The sequence below is a fragment of the Miscanthus floridulus genome, chromosome 3, assembly GCF_019320115.1.
Source record: "Miscanthus floridulus cultivar M001 chromosome 3, ASM1932011v1, whole genome shotgun sequence".
Lineage (NCBI taxonomy): Eukaryota > Viridiplantae > Streptophyta > Magnoliopsida > Poales > Poaceae > Miscanthus > Miscanthus floridulus.
Genome location: NC_089582.1, coordinates 59308006 through 59327947, shown reverse-complemented (window position 1 = coordinate 59327947; position 19942 = coordinate 59308006). Strand labels below are relative to the sequence as shown.

General features: G+C 44.6%; 1 protein-coding gene across 1 annotated transcript; it reads left to right on the top strand.

Moving 5' to 3' along the window:
• Positions 1 to 1284: 1284 nt before the first annotated feature.
• LOC136541708 (aquaporin PIP2-6-like) lies at positions 1285 to 3694 on the top strand. The gene is made up of 4 exons (XM_066533732.1): positions 1285 to 1635; positions 2531 to 2847; positions 2946 to 3086; positions 3322 to 3694. Exons 1-4 carry the CDS (start codon positions 1350 to 1352, stop codon positions 3430 to 3432), a joined length of 855 nt encoding a protein of 284 aa, XP_066389829.1. The 5' UTR covers positions 1285 to 1349; the 3' UTR covers positions 3433 to 3694.
• Positions 3695 to 19942: the final 16248 nt, after the last annotated feature.

The window sequence follows — 19942 nt, the reverse complement described above, 5'->3', positions numbered from 1 at the left end:
GCGCTCGGGGTGACATTCAAAGGCTCGTTGTTGGGGTGAGGATGGACTCCTTGATGCCTCGGATGCGGAGCGGTCACTGCCCGCCTCCCCAACCCCACACCTTGACGTGGCTCGTTAGGCCAGCAATAGCCGAAGACGTCGCCGCTGTCTAAGACCATCGTCGTCGGAGGCAAGTGCGGCGACACCGCTGGTGAGGCGGGCGGGCCGGTCGGTGGTGGCGGCGGGCGATAGAAGCGCCCCAAGAACCGCCAGCCACATCCGTCGCTCATCCAAGGACTCCCTGTCCGTGGCCGAGACGTCGACGGCGGGATCAGCCGGGTTGCCCGCGACCGCACGCAGCTTGGGCAGTCCATCTGAAGCTTGGACCACAGCTGCCTCCGGTGCCCGATAGAGCTTCTCTTCTCTAGATGCCGATGGCTGGGGTCCTATCACGAGGGCAGTCTGGAGGCTGCGACCAGTGCCCTGCTTCCCGCCGGAGCTGCACGGGAAATGCCTCAACTGCCTCTCCTCCTCTCACAGGGTGCATTCTAGAGGTTTTTGCCATCGTGCGCGCGACCGCAAGCAGCCGCTGGTGACGGCCTCTGTCAGGACGGGCGTTCCTAGTGGCACGAATGCTCTTCCTCGATGTTCTACCTAGGGTCGTCGCGATCAGCCCTCACGCTCTCATCCACGGACCTATGGCGGTACACCGGGCTTGGGTGGAGTTGTGATGGCCGCCGCTGGGCATGGCGGCGGTGGCCGTCGACGCCGACGTCAGAGCCGGCGGCAAACGCCGCCGATGACACTGCTGCCCGGGAAGCTGATGGCGAGCCGACCGGCGAGACGCGCCATGTAAGGGGCCTCTACGAGCTCGACCCGTTGACGCTCACGCCGTACCTAGACGCCACGACACCGCACGCAAGGTCTCGAAGGACCTGATGCTGAAGGAGGTTGCAGCCTCGCTCGCGGTCTGCCGACGTTGTTGTGCCATCCATTGGGTCCCTTCGCCACGGTGCCAGTACACAACAAGTACAAACTTTTCATTCTTCATGTTTCCTAAATCTTTTATGCCGAAAGTTAAACATTTTGGTTGTGCCGGAAAGCTTGATGTATCCGGTATGAACTTCTGAGACATGCACATGTATACTATAGCTGTGTCCCATGTGAAATAGCTACTCATGAGTACCCAAACTATTTAAAGTTAATAAAAAGAAAAAAATGCATTACAGCTTAAACCCTCGAGGACCTTAAACCCCTATAAATACACCCCATGACAGCACCAAAACCACAACACAGCAAGGGCTGGCAGTTTCTCAAGCAGCTCTTGCAAAGCTAGCTTCCAGCAACATCTTGTGTCAAGCGCAGAGCAAATGGCCAAGGAGGTGGACGTGTCCACTCTGGAGGCCGGCGGCGCCCGTGACTACGTCGACCCTCCGCCGGCGCCACTTGTGGACATCGCCGAGCTCGGCAAATGGTCCCTGTACCGCGCCGTGATCGCCGAGTTCGTGGCCACGCTGCTGTTCCTGTACATCACCGTGGCCACCGTGATCGGGTACAAGCACCAGACGGACGCGTCGGGCTCGGACGCGGCGTGCGGCGGCGTGGGCATCCTCGGCATCGCGTGGGCGTTCGGCGGCATGATCTTCATCCTCGTCTACTGCACCTAAGGATGAAAACGGACGGAATCGAACGGAGAACTCCTCGACCGTTTTCTACTTTTATATTTGAATACGAAAACGAAAACGAAAGCGGACAAACCGAACACGAAAACGAACACGAACTTACGGAATATCGAGAATTTCGAAAACGAAACAATTCGAGTGGAATTATATCGAACACGGTCGGTATACGAAAACTCAATACGGAATACCGACCCGTAGACCAAGTGCATGACTAAGTGCATACATGATCAAGTTCAAGTGCATATAATAATTAACAAGTGCATATTATAGAAACATGAACTCGAACTGAGTCAGAATAATTTTATTAATCTTTTTAGAATAGATGTAGTATTTTATTTTAAAGATTTATTCAGATTTTTCTTTTGAGTAACAAAGATTTATTCGGCTGATGCAAAAACTATCAAATGATTGACTTTGCAGGTGGGGGTTAAACAGATGAGTTTGATGGGCTATGGCCCAGGTGGGCTTTCGTGTAGATGCTGCCGGTTTCCTGACATTTAGCACCATCTCATGAGGTGAAGAGAGACGAGGCTGAGTGCCGTCTATAAGAGAGGGCAGCTGGCCACCAGTAGAAAGAACACAGCTGCATGGTGAACAACCTGTAATTGGGCTGTATGACCTGTGCAGTTGGCCAAATTCGGTTTAAACCGAATTTTCAATTCGGAATATTTCAAATTAAAAGTAGAAAAGTAGAAAACGGTCGGAAAAATGTCTAAACCGTTTTCTACTTTTACATTTGAAATACGAAACATCTGAAATGCGAAAGCGAAAACGGTAAAGTCGGACAAGAAAATGCGGATTCGATCGGATTAAATATAAAAAAACGATGCGGTTCGGTTCGGGATATTTCCGTTCCGTTTTCATCCTTAACTGCACCGCAGGCATCTCTGGTGGCCACATCAACCCGGCCGTCACGTTCGGCCTCTTCCTGGCGCGCAAGGTGTCCCTGGTGCGCGCGCTGCTGTACATGGCCGCGCAGAGCCTCGGCGCCATCTGCGGCGTCGCGCTCGTCAAGGGATTCCAGAGCGGATTCTACGCGCGCTATGGCGGTGGCGCCAACGAGGTCAGTCCCGGGTACTCCACCGGCACGGGGCTCGCCGCCGAGATCATCGGCACCTTCGTGCTCGTGTACACCGTCTTCTCCGCCACCGACCCCAAGCGCAACGCCCGCGACTCCCACGTCCCGGTAATTGTTTTGATGCACGCTCCTTTGAGCTGTCATCTTGCACGTGTCAAGCCGATGAGTTGCTCCTTTTCTTTACTGATGAACGAGATGATCATCAGGTGTTGGCACCACTTCCGATTGGATTCGCCGTGTTCATGGTGCACCTGGCGACGATCCCGATCACCGGCACGGGGATCAACCCGGCGAGGAGCCTCGGCGCCGCCATCGTCTACAACAACAGCAAGGCCTGGAGCGACCAGGTATTACATCTACATATCTCCCTCCGCATATTTTTTTCAGGATTGCAGCAGCTGGCAGGAATAAGCTGTTAGCTATAAGCCGTACTTTTTTTTTTTGTCCACCAACCATATTTTTCTCTTATAATAAATTAGCCAACAGTACTTTCAGCCATGGCTTATCACGCAAGCGAATAGGCAGCGATTAGTTGTCCTGGAATAGAAACTGACATGTGCACAATTTTGTTCATTGGTGCAGTGGATCTTCTGGGTGGGTCCGTTTGTCGGCGCAGCGATCGCGGCGCTGTACCACCAGATCGTCCTCCGCGCCAGCGCCAGGGGATACGGCTCCTTCCGGAGCAACGCCTAGGCCCATCTCGTCGGCCGGCCGGCCGGCTACTCAGCTCTTCCTCCTCCGCAATTTAAGGTGAACGGAGAAGGAGAGCGCCAGCGTGGTTAATGTAGTACCAGTGTACCTTCGGTCAAATGATGTGTGGAGCGCGCGGCAGCACAGTGTGTATGTTGTGCGCGTGTGTTGTGGAAAGCCAAGTGTAACGTTGTCCACGTGCGTACCCTGCTGTCTTGAAGCCAAGTTAATAAAGGAGTAGTGGAAGCGATGAGTGTTTTCTGCCCTTGATTTCTTTTCATCTGTTTGGTTATGAAAAACAGATAACATATCTAACAATCCACAAGGCAGATTGTCGCAGTCAGATAGATGTTCCTTTTTAGTTGAAGTTTGTGATTTGTAGATGTTACAATCCAAAATCCCTGCTTAGCCCTGCACTAGGGTGCGTTTGGTAGAGATCCAGATTCTCGTAGAAATGTTTTAGATCTGGATTCTCTAAAAAAATGTTTCAGAAGATAAATCAGAATCACTTGATGATACCATTTGGCTGGTAGGTTGGATGTTATTTTTCTAAAAAAATTCTAATATGTTTCAAAGAAATCTAATTTTTTTGTAGGCGGAGAAAAACTTAAATACAACTCATTTTAACTTGTATTGAAAAAAATATATAACTAAAAAAAATGAGCATGTGTAAGGCAAAAGACATGGAATTGAAACGTTGCGAAACCACCCTATCACCGATTCGGGAGCCAAGGCAAAGATCCTGAAACATTTCCCTGCTGAAACGTTGTGTCTCACTTCTACCGTTTGGCTAGGTTTCTTCGGATTCTCAGCAGAATCAGAACCGATTCGTGTAACCAAACGGCCCCTAAGTTCCAACTTCCGGGCAATGTCCCTTTGTTGGGCTCCGGCTCAAACTTTCAAGCCTAGCTCTAGTCAGTTGAGAGATTGCAGTATGATGCCCTTGGAGCTCATTTTGTTCTCCTACTGGGACAACCCAAATTCATCACCAACTTTGCATAGACTTTCGGACTCCGCTCAAGACCAGTGGCTTTACAACTTCTTTATGTATCACCAAATTTTAAGAATTGCCTTCTCAACCTACCGGGACACCTTGCGTGCCAGGACGAGACCAAAGGTGACGGCCGGGTTGATGTGGCCACCAGAGATGCCGGCGGTGCAGTACACGAGGATGAAGATCGTGTCGCCGAACACCCACACGATGCCGATCGAGGATGCCCACGCCGCCGGTTGAGATGGCAAATCTTAAAATTTATAAAGTCACCATAAGTGTCTAACTGTCAATGGTATGTCATCTAAAATATCACTATTTTCAGAATAATATAAATATAAAAAAATATGAGCACTCTTATCAAGTTGAGGCTTAAACCTATATGTGCAGCTTCCATCACAAAGAATATAATCAACTGAATAAGTTTCTATGGCTTCAGAACTTGGCTAAACAACATTAAAAACAAACATAATATTTGCATAATTTCCTTTTGGCATGGAATACAAAACCCACTTCATGGTTACTGTCCATATACAGCATATATATTGTAATCTGGAAATGGCACTCAACATAATATCTAGTCTTATATTGACTAAGGGGGTGTTTGGTTACTACAGGAAAATTTTAGTCCCTGTCCCATCGGATGTTTGGACACATGCATGAAGTATTAAATATAGATGAAAAAATAACTAATTGCACAGATTGTGGCTAATTTACGAGACGAATTTTTTAAGCCTAATTTAGGTACCAAAGAAGAAAGTCACTTGGGTACCAAAGAGCTTAGTGACTAACCTTCAAGGATCCAAGCAAGTTTAGGTACCTAAAATGAATTGATCTTCTTGTGTAGGTCAATTACAAAGCTGGAGGAAGGCATTGGGTGTTTTATAGTGGGTGTACACAACATATGATCGGTGATTCAAGAATGTTCAATTTAATCAACACAAATGATAGCAATGAGGTTGATACTATAACATTTGGTGATAATGGCAAAGAAAAGGTCAAAGGGCTTGGTAAGATTGCAATATCCAATGACTTGAGTATTTCCAATGTGCTACTAGTAGAAAGCTTGAACTTCAACATTTTGTCGGTAGCTCAATTGTGTGATCTTGGTTTTAAGTGTATATTTGGTGTGGATGATGTAGAAATCATAAGTGTAGATGACTCTAATTTGATATTCAAAGGATTTAGATATGAGAATCTATACTTAGTTGATTTTAATGCTAGAGAAGCTCAATTGTCAACATGTTTGCTCACTAAATCTAGCATGTGTTGGTTATGGCATAGAAGGCTTGGTCATGTTGGAATGAAACAATTGAACAAATTGATTAAGCATGATCTAGTAAGGGACTTGAAAGATGTCACATTTGAGAAGGATAAGCTATGTAGTGCATGTCAAGCCAGAGAACAAGTTGGCAACACACATCCTAAGAAGAAAATAATGAGCACATATATGGCATTTGAGTTGTTGCACATGGACTTGTTTGAACCAACCACTTATACTAGCATTGGTGGAAACAAATATGGATTTGTGATAGTGGATGATTTCACTAGATATACATGGGTGTTCTTTCTTGTTGATAAGAGTGATGTATTTGCAACCTTCAAGACATTCATCAAGAGAATACACAATGAGTTTGAAACAACCATCAACAAAGTGAGAAGTGACAATGGTAGTGAGTTCAAGAACACAAGAGTTGATGAGTTATGTGGTGAGTTTGGAATTAGACATCAATTCTCGACCAAGTACACTCCACAATCAAATGGACTTGTTGAGAGGAAGAATAGAACTTTGATTGACATGGCAAGATCAATGTTTAGTGAATACAATGTTAGTCATTCATTTTGGGCCAAAGCAATCAACACGGTTTGCTACTATAGTAACCACCTGTATTGTCACCCAATGATGGAGAAGACACAATATGAGCTCTTAAATAGAAAAAGCCCAACGTTGCATATTTTTGGGTTTTTGGTTGCAAATGTTATATTTTGATGAAAGGCACTAGATTGAGCAAATTTGAGAAGAAGTGTGATGAAGGCTTCTTGCTTGGTTACTCAACTACTAGCAAGGCTTATAGAGTTTGGAATTTAGCTAGTGGTACTCTTGAGGAGGTTCATGATGTGGAATTTGATGAAACCAATTGTTCCCAAAAAGAAGATGAGAATCTAGATGATGTGAGAGACACTCAATTGGTCAATGCAATGAAGAACATGGATATTGGTGATATAAGGCCTAGAGAGGTGATTGATGTTGAAGATGACAAGAATCAAGTGCTCTCTAACTCAAATGTGCATGCTAGTGGTTCTCATGATCAAAATCAAGTTAGTACAAGTGATGACAAACTGCAAGATCAACAACAAGTGGCTAGTACATCATCTCAACCAAATGATCAACCAAGTGCAAGCAATCAAGTTCAAGTGCTCCAACCAACCAATGTTGCAAGCGATCATCCTTTGGACTCCATAATTGGTCATATTTCTAGAGGTGTGCAAACAAGATCAAGCTTGGCATCATTTTGTGAACATTTCTCATTTGTGTCATTCATTGAACCTAAGAAGATAGATAAAGCTTTAAAGAATGTTGATTGGGTGAATGATATACATGAAGAGCTAATTATCTTCATAAGAAATCCAGTATGGAAGTTAGTATAGAGGCCTAAGGATCATAATATGATTGGTACAAAGTGGGCCTTTTGGAACAAGCAAGATCAAGATGGGATAGTTGTAAGGAACAAAGCAAGATTGGTACCTCAAGGCTATACACAAGTTGAAGGTCTTAACTTTGGTGAAACATATGCCTCGGTTGCAAGATCACTACTACACTCGCACCTTTCACAGCCACGTCGTAACCCACATCGTAGTCCAATTTTGGCCTCGGTAGTAAGCTATTGATAGTGATGGTCGTAGCCTTCACCGTCGGCATCTAGGACTGACTGTGGTGTACACTAACACCATCGATTGGCTTATGATCTGTCCATGATTAGGTCCTTCCTTCAGTCGCATCGGAGCACGACCCGGCTATGGATATACACTAACACCGCCGCATTGGCAAATGATCCGACTATGTCAAGGCTATCAAAACTGTCGTGTGGGCACATCAACTACCTGTGTAGTGGTCACTTGCACTATCGCCTTGTACTTCGACCTGACTGTCAGTGGTACGGGTTCACTATCGGTTCGACGGTCGAGACGCCTGTGTAGAAGTTAACACCACTGTCACTTCACCATATGATCTGCCAGTACAAAGGTCATGGTCACCGTTGCCTTGCACCACAATCTGCCTTTGATGATTGTTTAGTTGGTGTTGGGTTACTAAATGATTCAGCGGTGATATATTTTTATCCCTGCCACATAATACATATAGCGGCAATGTTGGATGTTTGCACCACCAACGACGGTGGTGATAACAAAATAATAAATGGCCCTTAATAGCTTACTGAACACAGCGTATAGATATAATCATTGCATCCATAAACCATGTTCTTACAATAACTATGGACGCCTACCATAATATCTTTCTCAACTAATGTTGGCGGTGTTTTGTAAATCAGACTAGTGAATTTATACGATTGCCGTGCTACTCTAGAAAGATGATGGTAGCATTCAAAAGACACAAGGATTTATACTGGTTCAGGCCAGAGCCCTATGTCTAGTCTCAGAAATGATCGAGTGCGTGTTCCTCGCTTGAATGCTCTAAAGTTCTTACAATGGGGGTGCAAGAATGGTGGAAGAGGTTGGAGAGCTAGAGCTAGGAGATGGACTACTTGAAGGGAAGCTCCAGGAGCCCTACTATGATGGAGAATGAGTAAAATGGTAGAGGATGTCTAAAGATGGTGCCTTGGCTGCACTTATATAGAGTTTGGGGCTAGGGCATGTACAGAGAAGGAGGTTCTCCCGACCGAAGGGTTGTGAGCCTGAGGGAGGCCCTACCTAACTTGGCTTGCAAGCTACGCCGTCTTGTGGTGCACATCTAGGCATGGTTGTCATCATGGTCCTGTGGCCACGTCATGGCATGGTGTGTCGTGGTACTACTATGCCGGTCGTGGCAGCACTATAGGCACTATGGAGTTTTGCCAGCCGTCCTATGCGACGTGGTCTCCGCCATGGTCTTCGTCATTGCCTCCTGCTTTCCTAGGGGAGTCATACATGAGTTGGTAGCTGCCCCTAGGTGTCGATCACCAGACTAGCATGTGGAGCTAAGGGCCATGATCCTGATCATTGGGGTCATGGCTCCTGCCAGTCTAGTTGGCCTCAAGTCAAGGCCCTCATCATGGATCCCATCCTGTAGTAGGTAGGATCGTACATATGTCTTGTTAGGCCATATTTGGATGGTGGTTATCATACCACTCATCACTGCCTCGGACGGTGTTGTCTTGTCTAAGCTCATGGCGTAGGGATGACGTCTGTTTGGACCGAGGTGACCGATGTCCCCTCAGTCCTTGCGCGGTCAGAGTGGCATGCTTGGCTATGCTCGACCTCTCCCCGTTCTTCCTAGGGGTCGAGATGGTGGAGAGGTCATGTGTCTCTCGTATGCTGTGTGGCTAAGTCTAATCAAGGGATCGTGGTCGGCCCCTGCTTTAGTGCTTAGCTTGGTTTTCTTGGATCAGCTAGGCCTCGGTCGTTCGGGCTCTTGCTGGCTGACGTATCGTCGGCCGCTCGACCTGCTAACTAATCGATGCCTTGAGATACCCCTAAGGTTATAACCCCGACAGTAGCCCCTGAGCGTTTTTGCGATCACGAAGTGATCGTGAAAACGCTAAGAACCATGTGCATTTGAGCGTGGGTTTGTAGTCGTGGCTTATTCGAGCTTTGTCACTCAACCCCTTGTGGGCTGGTGCGTTCAATGCGGTAGGTGGCCGTTACGTTCGGCCTTATCAGGATGTCCTGACGATGTGGTACATGACTGCTAAGCTTTGCTATGCCAGTGTGCCGTGCTTTGGGGTTCGTGACTATAACACCCTAAAAATTGCTCTTTTTGAAATAGGGTTAAAAAGATTTAATTATTGCATTTTGTAACATGAAAACATAGGAAAAATAATAATTTTCATTAAATTAAAATCCATTATAGGATGTAGCAACATTGTTGTGCATACATGCTGGTGCAATTGATTTATTGAGGTGGGTGGTATTGACCAAAATTCAAAATGATTCAAATGGATTTGAAAAACATTTGAAATAAAAGAAAAAGAGAAAACACACTCTCTCTCTCTTCCTTTTATGCTTGTGGCCCGAGTGGCCCTCGGTCTCCATCTTTTCTTCTTCCATGGCCCGCTCCGCTCTCCCTCTCCCGCGGCGCATTCCAGCAGGCGGCCCAGCACCGCATCACCCACGCCCCTTCTCCCCCGTGCCTCCGCTAGTGGGCTAGCCTGGCAAGCCAGCCAAAGGCCCATGCCATGCAAGCCACGTCCCCGCCCCTCTCTCCATGTCCTATGTCGCTGTCAGCGCAGCCCCGTGTGTCAGTGTCTTCTTCTACCTCACCATCGTGTCCATCACGGACTCCGTCGCTGCCCTATCCTCACCGTTTGTCGTGTTCTCCATGCCACCCGCCCCCTTAAATAGTATCTGAGCTCATGCTGCCCTATTTCATCCCTTGGCATGAACACCAAGATGCTCCCAGCCCCCACAAATAGTAGCCACAGGTGCCGCGCCGCTTTCCCCCGCATAACCCTAGCTCGCACAGCCGTCGCAGCACCACCCGAAGCTAGCGTCGCCTTCGCCGTCACCCCGCCGCACTGCTAGCTCATCGAACACCCACCGTCAACCCCAAGAAAGTTATGCGGTGAGTTAGCCGTGCACTGCTCTCCATCCCCATGCTCTTGGTTTAGTTTGTCGTTGCCCGTAGGCCAAGATTCAACTACACCGATGAGCTCACTCGTTTTGACCATGGTGCCGATGCGCTCGGTCCTGTTCTGGCCGGCTGACCATGCCATCCCCCCCATCCGTCCAATCTGAGATCAAGGGCTAGGATTAGAACATACCGATTCACCTGGCAAGTTTGCAAAAGAGCCCCCACAAGATTTTAAGTTCCAACCCGCTGTCCCAGCACTTTTTGCTAAAGAGACCCTTGGCTTTTGAATAATCTAACCCGTAGTCCACAGCAACTTTCCAAAAAATGTTTTCCTTTTGAAAATGTAATTTGTTCGGTTAGATCCAAAACATGCTTTCATCTATTTAAAGTTTTGCCACTAATCTTGTTTGAGCCATAAAATCTCTATCTTAACTCCGATTTGATCCGTTCAAGTTGCGTTAGATTCGTAATTGAGTAATCTACATATTTATCTTACAGCTAAATATAATTTCAACTTTTTAAAATTTGAGATTAGTTTTAAATCTATTATTTTATTAAAGGAAATCTTATTTAATTCATAACTTTTCTGTTATAGCTCTGATTAGCGTGCTTTTCGTGTTTGTGTGTTTGTAGAGACATGTAGAACTTCTTTAAAACCTTTTTACTTGTTTCATATCTTTGGTGTACAGTTCTAATTTTGTTCTATTGTTTGCTTCATGTATGATTGCATGGATGCTTGTGTGGTGCTTTATGATCTTGTCCAGTCACTGAGAAGTATGTTGGTGAAATAGAAGGAGTTGGTGATCCAAAAGAAGTCTTTTGGAGGTTACAATTCAATAGAATATGGATCTAAGTTTAAGGCAAGTATAGCATGGGATTATCTTTGTTACCTATTCACCATTAATCACTTATCATATTGCTTGTGTCTACCTTGATTACCACTAAGGATTCCCTAGTACTTTGTTACCTTGTACCTTGATACCTATGGGGTATTGCATTGGGTAGCATGATGCTAGTGCTCAACTAAAGCCATGGTCTTGTAACTTGACTAATGGTATATGCAATAAACATTAAAAGATGCTTTTTAGCAACATGGAACAAGGGGACTAGAGCATTGGGCTATTTTTATGGTGCTCTAGATTTCTCTCCCTAAGGACTTATCTATAAGCAAACATACAGGACTTACAGTACAGCTATGAGGGCTACATGGCTCTAGCTTTAGCTTAGTATGAGGACCTTTTCTAGCTTGTTAGTGGTTATCTTTATTGGCATAAGAATGGCTTGTTGAATCGGGTATAGTGCGGCCTCTGTCCCCTTGTGTATAGGTTGCGTGTCATTGTGCCATTGGGAAGGGGGGCTCTATGTCTGTTTGCTGAGTGAATCTAATGGCCCTAACTTGTTAAATGAACCTTTGAAAGGCTTCATAGTGAACCCTGCCGACCTTCTTTGGAAGTGGGTCAAGAGATTAGCTACCTCGGGCGAACGGGTAAATCGTTACTCATAGTGAAAATGTACAACCTTAGCAGAGTGTAAAATTGGTATATGTGCCATGCTCACAGTCACGAGCAACCTTGGACCCTTATGGAATAGATGATGAACATTGATGATACGCATGATGAATATGCTCACTAATGATTACCGTTTATGCTATTCATTATTCATATTTACCTGATCATGTGTTTATGGGCTTATGATAACCTTATTGCTACTCACATATGGTGTGAGTAGCAACAAGGTTATCGTAAGCCCATAAATTGGGTGCTATAGTGACCTAGGCGGGACCGAGTGGTCTCATCGATGCTATACCAGTCCTGCCTTTGGGAGGGTCTCGACTTCCCGACCTCATGCAGGCATCTAACTTTGGGAAGCCCTATGCGATGTGGTCTCTGCCATGGTCTTCGTCATTCCCTCCCACTTTCCTACAGGGGTTGTATAGGAGTTGGTAGCCGCCCCTAGGTTGTCGATCGCCAGACTAGCTTGTGGAGCTAAGGGCCGTGATCCTAATCATTGGGGTCATGGCTCCCGCTAGTCTAGTTGGCCTCTAAGTCAAGGCCCTCATCATGGATCCCATCCCGTAGTAGGTAGGATCATACATATGTCTTGTCAGGCCGTATTTGGATGGTGGTTATCGTACCAGTCATCACTGCCTTGGACGGTGTTGTCTTGTCTGAGCTGCATGGCGCATGGATGATGTATGTCTAGACCGAGTTGACTGATGTCCCCTCGGTCCTTGCGTGGTTTGAGTGGCATGCCTACCCTTGTCAGAACATGTATGCCTGGCTGTGCTTGACCTCTCCCCATTCTTCCTAGGGGTCGGGACGGTGGAGAGGTCGTGCGTCTCTCATATGTTGTGCGGCTAAGTCTAATGAAGGGATCATGGTTGGCCCCCGCTTTATCGCTTAGCTTGGTTTTCTTAGATCAGCAGGGCCTCGGTCATTTGGGCTCTTGCTGGCTGACGTATCGTCAGCCGCTCGACCTGCTAACTAATCGATGCCTTGAGATACCCCAAAGGTTATAACCCTGACAGTAGCCCCTGAGCGTTTTTGCGATCATGAAGTGATCGTGAAAACGCTAAGAATCATGCGCATTTGAGCGTGGGTTCGTAGTCATGGCTTATTCGAGCTTTGTCACTCGACCCCTTCTGGGCTGGTGCGTTCAATCCGGTAGGTGGCCGTTACGTTCGGCCTTGTCAGGATGTCCTGACGATGTGGTACATGACTGCTAAGCTTTGCTAAGCTAGTGTGTTGTGCTTCGGGGTTCATGACTGTAGCACCCTAAAAATTGGTCTTTTTGAAATAGGGTTAAAAAGATTTAATTATTGCATTTTGTGCCATGAAAACATAGGAAAATAATAATTTTCATTAAATTAAAATCCATTATAGGATGTAGCAACATTGTTGTGCATACATGCTGGCGCATTTGATTTATTGAGGTGAGTGGTATTGACCAAAATTCAAAATGATTCAAATGGATCTGAAAAACATTTGAAATAAAAGAAAAAGAGAAAACACTCTCTCTCTTCCTTTTTTGCTTTTGGCCCAAGTGGCCCTCGGTCTCCCTCTTTTCCTCTTCCACAGCCCGCTTCGCTCTCCCTCTCCCACGGCGCATTCCAGCAGGCGGCCCAACACTGCATCGCTCGCGCCCCTTCTCGCCCACGCCTCCGCTCATGGGCTGGCCCAGCAAGCTAGCCAAAGGCCCACGCCATGCAGGCCGCATCCCCGCCCCTCTCTCTATGCCCTATGTCATTGTTAGCCCAGCCCTATGTGTCAGTGTCTTCTTCTACCTCGCCATTATGTCCATCACGGACTCCGTTGCTGCCCCATCCTCACCGTTTGCTGTGTTCTCCACACCACCCTCCCCCTTACATAGTAGCCGAGCTCGTGCCACCCCGTTTCATACCTTGGCTTGCACTCCAAGATGCCTTCCGGCCCCCATAAATAGTAGCCATAGGTACCACACCGCTTTCCCCGCATAACGCTAGCTTGCACTACCATCGCAGCGCCACCCGAACCTAGTGTCGCCTTCGTCATCGCCCCGCCGTGCTGCTAGCTCGTCAAAGACCCGCCGTTGACCCCAAGAAAGTTTCACAGTGAGTTAACCGTGCACTGCTCTCCATCCCTGTGCTCTCGGTTCACTCCGTCGTGGCCCGTAGGCCTATATTCAACTATGTCGACGAGCTCACTCGTTCCGGCCATGGCGCCGCCGCCGCGCTTGGTCCTGTTCTAGCTAGCCAGTGATGCCATCCCCCTCCCATCCGTCCAATCTGAGATCAAGGGCCAGGATTAGAACATACCGATTCGCCTGGCAAGTTTGCAAAAGAGCCCCCACAAGATTTTAAGTTCTAACCCGTCGTCCCTACACTTTTGCTAAAGAGACCCTTGGCTTTTGTATAATCTAACCTGTAGTCCATAGCAACTTTCTAGAAAATGTTTTCTTCTTTTGAAAACGTAATTTCTTCGGTCAGATCCAAAATACACTTTCATATATTTATAGTTTTGCCACTAATCTTGTTTTAACCATAAAATGTCTGTTTTAACTCCGATTTGATCCGTGCAAGTTGCGTTTGATTCGTAATTGAGTATTCTACATGTTTATCTTACTGTTAAATATAATTTCAACTTTTACAAATCGAGATTAGTTTTAAATCTATTATTTTGTTAAAGGAAATCTTATTTAATTCATAACTTTTCTGTTATAGCTCCGATTAGCGTGCTTTTTCGTGTCTGTGTGTTCGTAGCGACATATAGAACATCTTTAAAACCTTTTTACTTAATATTTCATATGTTTGGTGTACTGTTCTAATTTAGTTCTATTGTTTGCTTCATGTATGAATGCATAGATGCTTGTGTGGTGCTTTATGATCATGTCCAGTCGATGAGAAGTACGCTGGTGAAATAGAAGAAGTTGGTGATCCAGAAGAAGCCTTTTGGAGGTTACAATTCAATAGAAGATGGATCTGAGTTTAAGGCAAGTATAGCATGGGATTATCTTTGTTACCTATTCACCATTAATCACTTATCATACTGCATGTGTCTACCTTGATTACCACTAAGGATTCCCTAGTACTTTGTTGCCCTGTACCTTGATACCTATGGGGTATTGCATTGGGTAGTATGATGCTAGTGCTCAACTAAAGCCATAATCTTGTAACTTGACTAATGGTATATGTAATAAACATTAAAAGATGCTTTTTAGCAACATGGAACAAGAGGGCTAGAGCAGTGGGCTATTTTTATGGTGCTCTAGATTCCTCTCCTTAAGGACTTATTTGTAAGCGAACATCCGGGACTTATAGTACAGCTGTGAGGTCTACATGGCTCTAGCTTTAGCTTAGTATGAGGACCTTTTCTAGCTTGTTAGTGGTTACCTTTATTAGCATAAGAATGGCTTGCTAAATCGGATATAGTGCGGCATCTGTCCCCTTATGTATAGCATGCATGTCATTATGCCATTGGGAAGGAGGGCTCTATGTCTGTTTGCTGAGTGAATCTAATGGTCGTAACTTGTTAGATGAACCTTTGAAAGGCTTCATAGTGAACCCTGCCGACCTTCTTTAGAAGTGGGTCAAGAGATTAGCTACCTCGGTCGAAAGGGTAAATCACGACTCATAGTGAGTGTACAACCTCTGCAGAGTGTAAAACTGGTATATCAGTCGTGCTCACGATCATGAGTGGCCTTGGACCCTTACAAAATAGATGATGAATACTGATGATATGGATGATGAAGATGCTTAGTAATGATTACCGTTTATGTTATTCATTATTCATGTTTACCTGATCATGTGTTTGTGGGCTTATGATAACCTTGTTGCTACTCAATTGCTAAAATTATGACAATTAAAAGCTAATCGTAGTTAAACCAGTATTAGCCTTTTGAGCCTCATGAACCCCATGTTATATTTGTTGAGTACGACATGTACTTATGCTTGTTTTATTTTTCAATTGTTTGGATAAAAATCTCGGATGGGTACCAGATTGCTAGAGTTTGGAGGAATTAGGCTTGTGATCAACCAATCAGTTGTCCCTATGGAATTAGAGTCTTCACCCAAAGATTGGAGTTGTCTTTCTATTGTTTATTGTCTAAGGTTATATCCTTTATACTAAGTACGTTATATATTGAGCATTGTCTTTCGATATTACCCTTATTTGTAGCTATATGTGAGATTTGACTTTCTGGGCTCACATATGGTGTGTATCTGGTTTTGTTCTTAAAACCTAGTGCTATAAAGTGGTATCACTATAGGATGCAAGCCTAGTAAAAACTGATCGTTGTAAGGTTTAGAAGTTGCTACAAAAACCCTTGCTCTATGAACCTTGATATTTTCTTCTCTACTATATCTCTACCCTTACTATTCATCTCTACCTTGGTGCTTATTTTAAAGTCTTTGTTCTCATCTTCACTCTTTGGTTTGATATGCTTTTAGAACTATTCCTCATCACCTTCTTACGTAATCTGAAGATGAGTCTTAGGATTGTTACCCCTAGTACAATGAGGACGATAGTATCGCAAGTTGAGTCAATGATTGAATTGTGAACCTTTCTTGCTTTGTTGATTTGTCATTATGCTTATGCTTGTTTTGAATCATTGTAATGATTGCAATGATCTTATTGGGTGTTTCTACAATTTCATTTAGTTTATAGGCCTAAGGTATAACGATTAATGGAATAAATAATTGGGTTATGGTTTTCTTCTATTTTCCCTATCCTATCTTTTTAGAGCAGCCTGCACTCTTTGCCTTATATCTCTATTTTTGGATGACCAAAAATCATAGAAAAATTATGTACAATAGTATATTTTAACATCTTTCTCTGACCACAAGAATCACCCTGATAGCTATTTTGGTTATGGAGTGATGAAAATCACAAGACGGTGCACCTGTGTTGTCTAAAGCCTGGAGTAGTTTCTATTGTGCACTATTTTTACTACCTTAACTATAGAATTTAGAAAAGTGTTCTATAAGAAAGTTGTAGGGAATTTGATAAGCTTTCCAATAGTGTAATCTGCAACTTCATTGGATTAATAGAATGAGAGTTACAACCATTTTACTGTGCTCTTGTTTTTCTGCTCGAAAGGAATTTTAGATTTCTTGTTCTTGTCCATACATAAGAGTATCACTGGGATGTCAGAATGTCTTGATACTAGTTCGCTCATCTGGAAGGAGGTGAAAGCTATCCTTTTCGTGTCCCCTAGTTGACCTTTTCTTAAGGGGGGTAGCCAAGTTGAAGAATTTGCAAGATGAAGTATCATATGTTCTAGTTTGCGTAGTAGAAGCGTGGTGGGCCCATAGCCTATAGGTCCTAGGATCGAAACCTTTGGAGGAGATCAATAAGATAGATGATCACGCCTATGCAAACTATCCAACTAAGAAGGGTTCAAATGCTCAAGGTGCCATATGAAGTTTAGTTATGCTCTCTAGCTCTCACTTGGAAGAATTGGTTAATCTGGTAAGAAAGGTGGTACCCAGAGGATGCATATCACTTAAGGGCTTCATCATCCAGAGTACGTAACCTTTGCTCGGTTGATAAGTTGTTGGATCATCTACAAGAGCTTATGTATTCATCAAGTGATCCAATTCAAGTTATCCTCAGCTGGGAGTCCAATCTTCAACATACCCAAGACAAGTAGGCACTGATGACATAGGAATAAGATATCTAATAACTATAGAAGGTTCTATGGAGTCTCAGGAAATCCCAATGATATACTAAGCAGGACAAGAAGGTTTAGGATTGAAGAAAGTTAATGATGTGATTGGAATCCACTCAAAGATGTGAGAGAAACTAAGAGTTTCAATAATGATATTTGGTTAGAGGTTCAAGGGAGGTTTAACCAAGATAATCAAGAAATTAACAATGCTACTAGAGAAGGTTTTAAGTCCGTTTGGATCGAGAAACCCCAGGTAGGTAATTGAAGGAGTCAAAGAAAAAGGTTGAAGTAAAACCTATGTACTAGCTTTGCCAGATCCGGACAAGAGCTTTATATCCACTAGGATGCACCCTATCAAGGTGTGGGATGTGTTCTTATACAAGAAGAAAAAGTAGTAGCTTATTCATTAAGTCAACTAAGGAAGCGTGAGTTGGACTACCCAACATATAATGTTTAGTAATCCATTGTAAAGCATGGAAGTACTATCTTCTTGGACGTAAAAGTGACATCTAGGTGGATCACAAGAATATAAAGGACATCCTCATTAAGATGGTCTTAAGCTTGTGATATCCTCGATGGAATGAAATTGATTATGACTTGGAAAAGTGTTATCCCTTCGAGGAGCAAAGTCATGGCCGATGCCCTTAGCAAGAGAGAGTTATGCTAAGAAGATTCAAATGACACCATGGATTTAGAAGTGTGCTTGAGAGTTGAGCAGCTTAACTAGAGCATATATAGTCATTAAAGTTTTAAAGTTGGTGACAGAGCCTACTTTCGACCGAGAAAGTGAAAAGGCTCCATAAGAAGGTGAACATATGAAGAAAGAGGTCTAATAGGTATGGACTAAAAAGGAAATGCGGCCTAGTGATTGGAGTTACCATAGTATTGTTTGGAGTATCTGTTAGAATCTTGGAAACAGTTTGACAAGTTACTTGGAGTAAGGTTATCATATGCAAAATAAGGTGGAATCTTTACCAAGAAAATGGAACTACTCAAGAAAGTGAAGAAGATCTATAGGCCGAGTATTCTTATCTTTTTTATCACCATCGTCCAAATCTCAGGGACGAGACTCATCTTAAGGGGGGTAGAATTGTAACACCCTAAAAATCGATCTTTTTGAAATAGGGTTAAAAAGATTTAATTATTGCATTTTGTGTCATGAAAACATAGGAAAAATAATAATTTTCATTAAATTAGAATCCATTATAGGATGTAGCAACATTGTTGTGCATATATGCTGTGCATTTGATTTATTATGGTGAGTGGTATTGACCAAAATTCAAAATGATTCAAATGTATTTGAAAAACATTTGAAATAAAAGAAAAAGAGAATTCTCTCTCTCTTCCTATCATGCTTTTGGCCCGAGTGCCCTCGGTATCACCCTTTTCCTCTTCCACAGCCCGCTCCGCTCTCCCTCTCCCATGGCCCATTCCAGCAGGCGGCATAGCACCGTGTCGCCCAGGCCCCTTCTCCCCCATGCCCCGCTCGTGGGCTGGCCCGGCAAGCCAGCCAAAAGCCCGTGCCGCGTAGGCCACGTCCCCACCCCTCTCTCTCTATGTTGTATGTTGCTGTCAGCCCGGCCCCATGCATTAGTGTCTTCTTCTACCTCACCATCGTGTCCATCACAGACTTCGCCACTGCCAGGTCTCCGTCGCCGCGCCATCCTCACCGTTTGTCGTGTTCTCCATGCCACCCACCCCCTTAAATAGTATCTGAGCTCATGCCGCCCTATTTCATCCCTTGGCATGAACTCCAAGATGCTCCCAGCCCCCACAAATAGTAGCCACAGGTGCCGCGCAGCTTTCCCCCGCATAACCCTTGCTCGCACAGCCGTCGCAGCACCACCCGAACCTAGCGCCGCCTTCACTGTCACCCCACCGCACTGCCAGCTCATCGAAGACCCACCGTCAAACCCAAGAAAGTTATGTGGTGAGTTAGTCGTGCACTGCTCTCCATCCCCGTGCTCTTGGTTCAGTTCGACGTGGCCCGTAGGCCAAGATTCAACTACGCCGACATGCTCACTCGTTCCGACCATGGTGTCGCTGCGCTCGGTCCTGTTCTGGCCGGCCGACCATGCCATCCCCCTCCCATCCGTCCAATCTGAGATCAAGGGCTAGGATTAGAACATACCGATTCACCTAGCAAGTTTGCAAAAGAGCCCCCGCAAGATTTTAAGTTCCAACCCGTCGTCCCTACACTTTTTGCTAAAGAGACCCTTGGCTTTTGAATAATCTAACCCATAGTCCATAGCAACTTTCCAAAAAATGTTTTCCTTTTGAAAACATAATTTGTTCGGTTAGATCCAAAATACACTTTCATCTATTTATAGTTTTGCCACTAATCTTGTTTTAGCCATAAAATCTCTGTCTTAACTCCGATTTGATCCGTTCAAGTTGCGTTAGATTCGTAATTGAGTAATCTACATGTTTATCTTACTGCTAAATATAATTTCAACTTTTAAAAATCAAGATTAGTTTTAAATCTATTATTTTATTAAAGGAAATCTTATTTAATTCATAACTTTTCTGTTATAGCTCCGATTAGCGTGCTTTTCGTGTTTGTGTGTTTGTAGCGACGTGTAGAACATCTTTAA

Excerpts from the sequence above, each read along its gene's own strand:
- LOC136541708 (XM_066533732.1), top strand. The coding sequence starts at position 1,350 with ATGGCCAAGGAGGTGGACGTGTCCACTCTGGAGGCCGGCGGCGCCCGT. Across the intron at positions 1,636-2,530 it reads CATGATCTTCATCCTCGTCT|ACTGCACCGCAGGCATCTCT; the intron begins ACTGCACCTAAG and ends TTTTCATCCTTA. Across the intron at positions 2,848-2,945 it reads CCCGCGACTCCCACGTCCCG|GTGTTGGCACCACTTCCGAT; the intron begins GTAATTGTTTTG and ends GATGATCATCAG.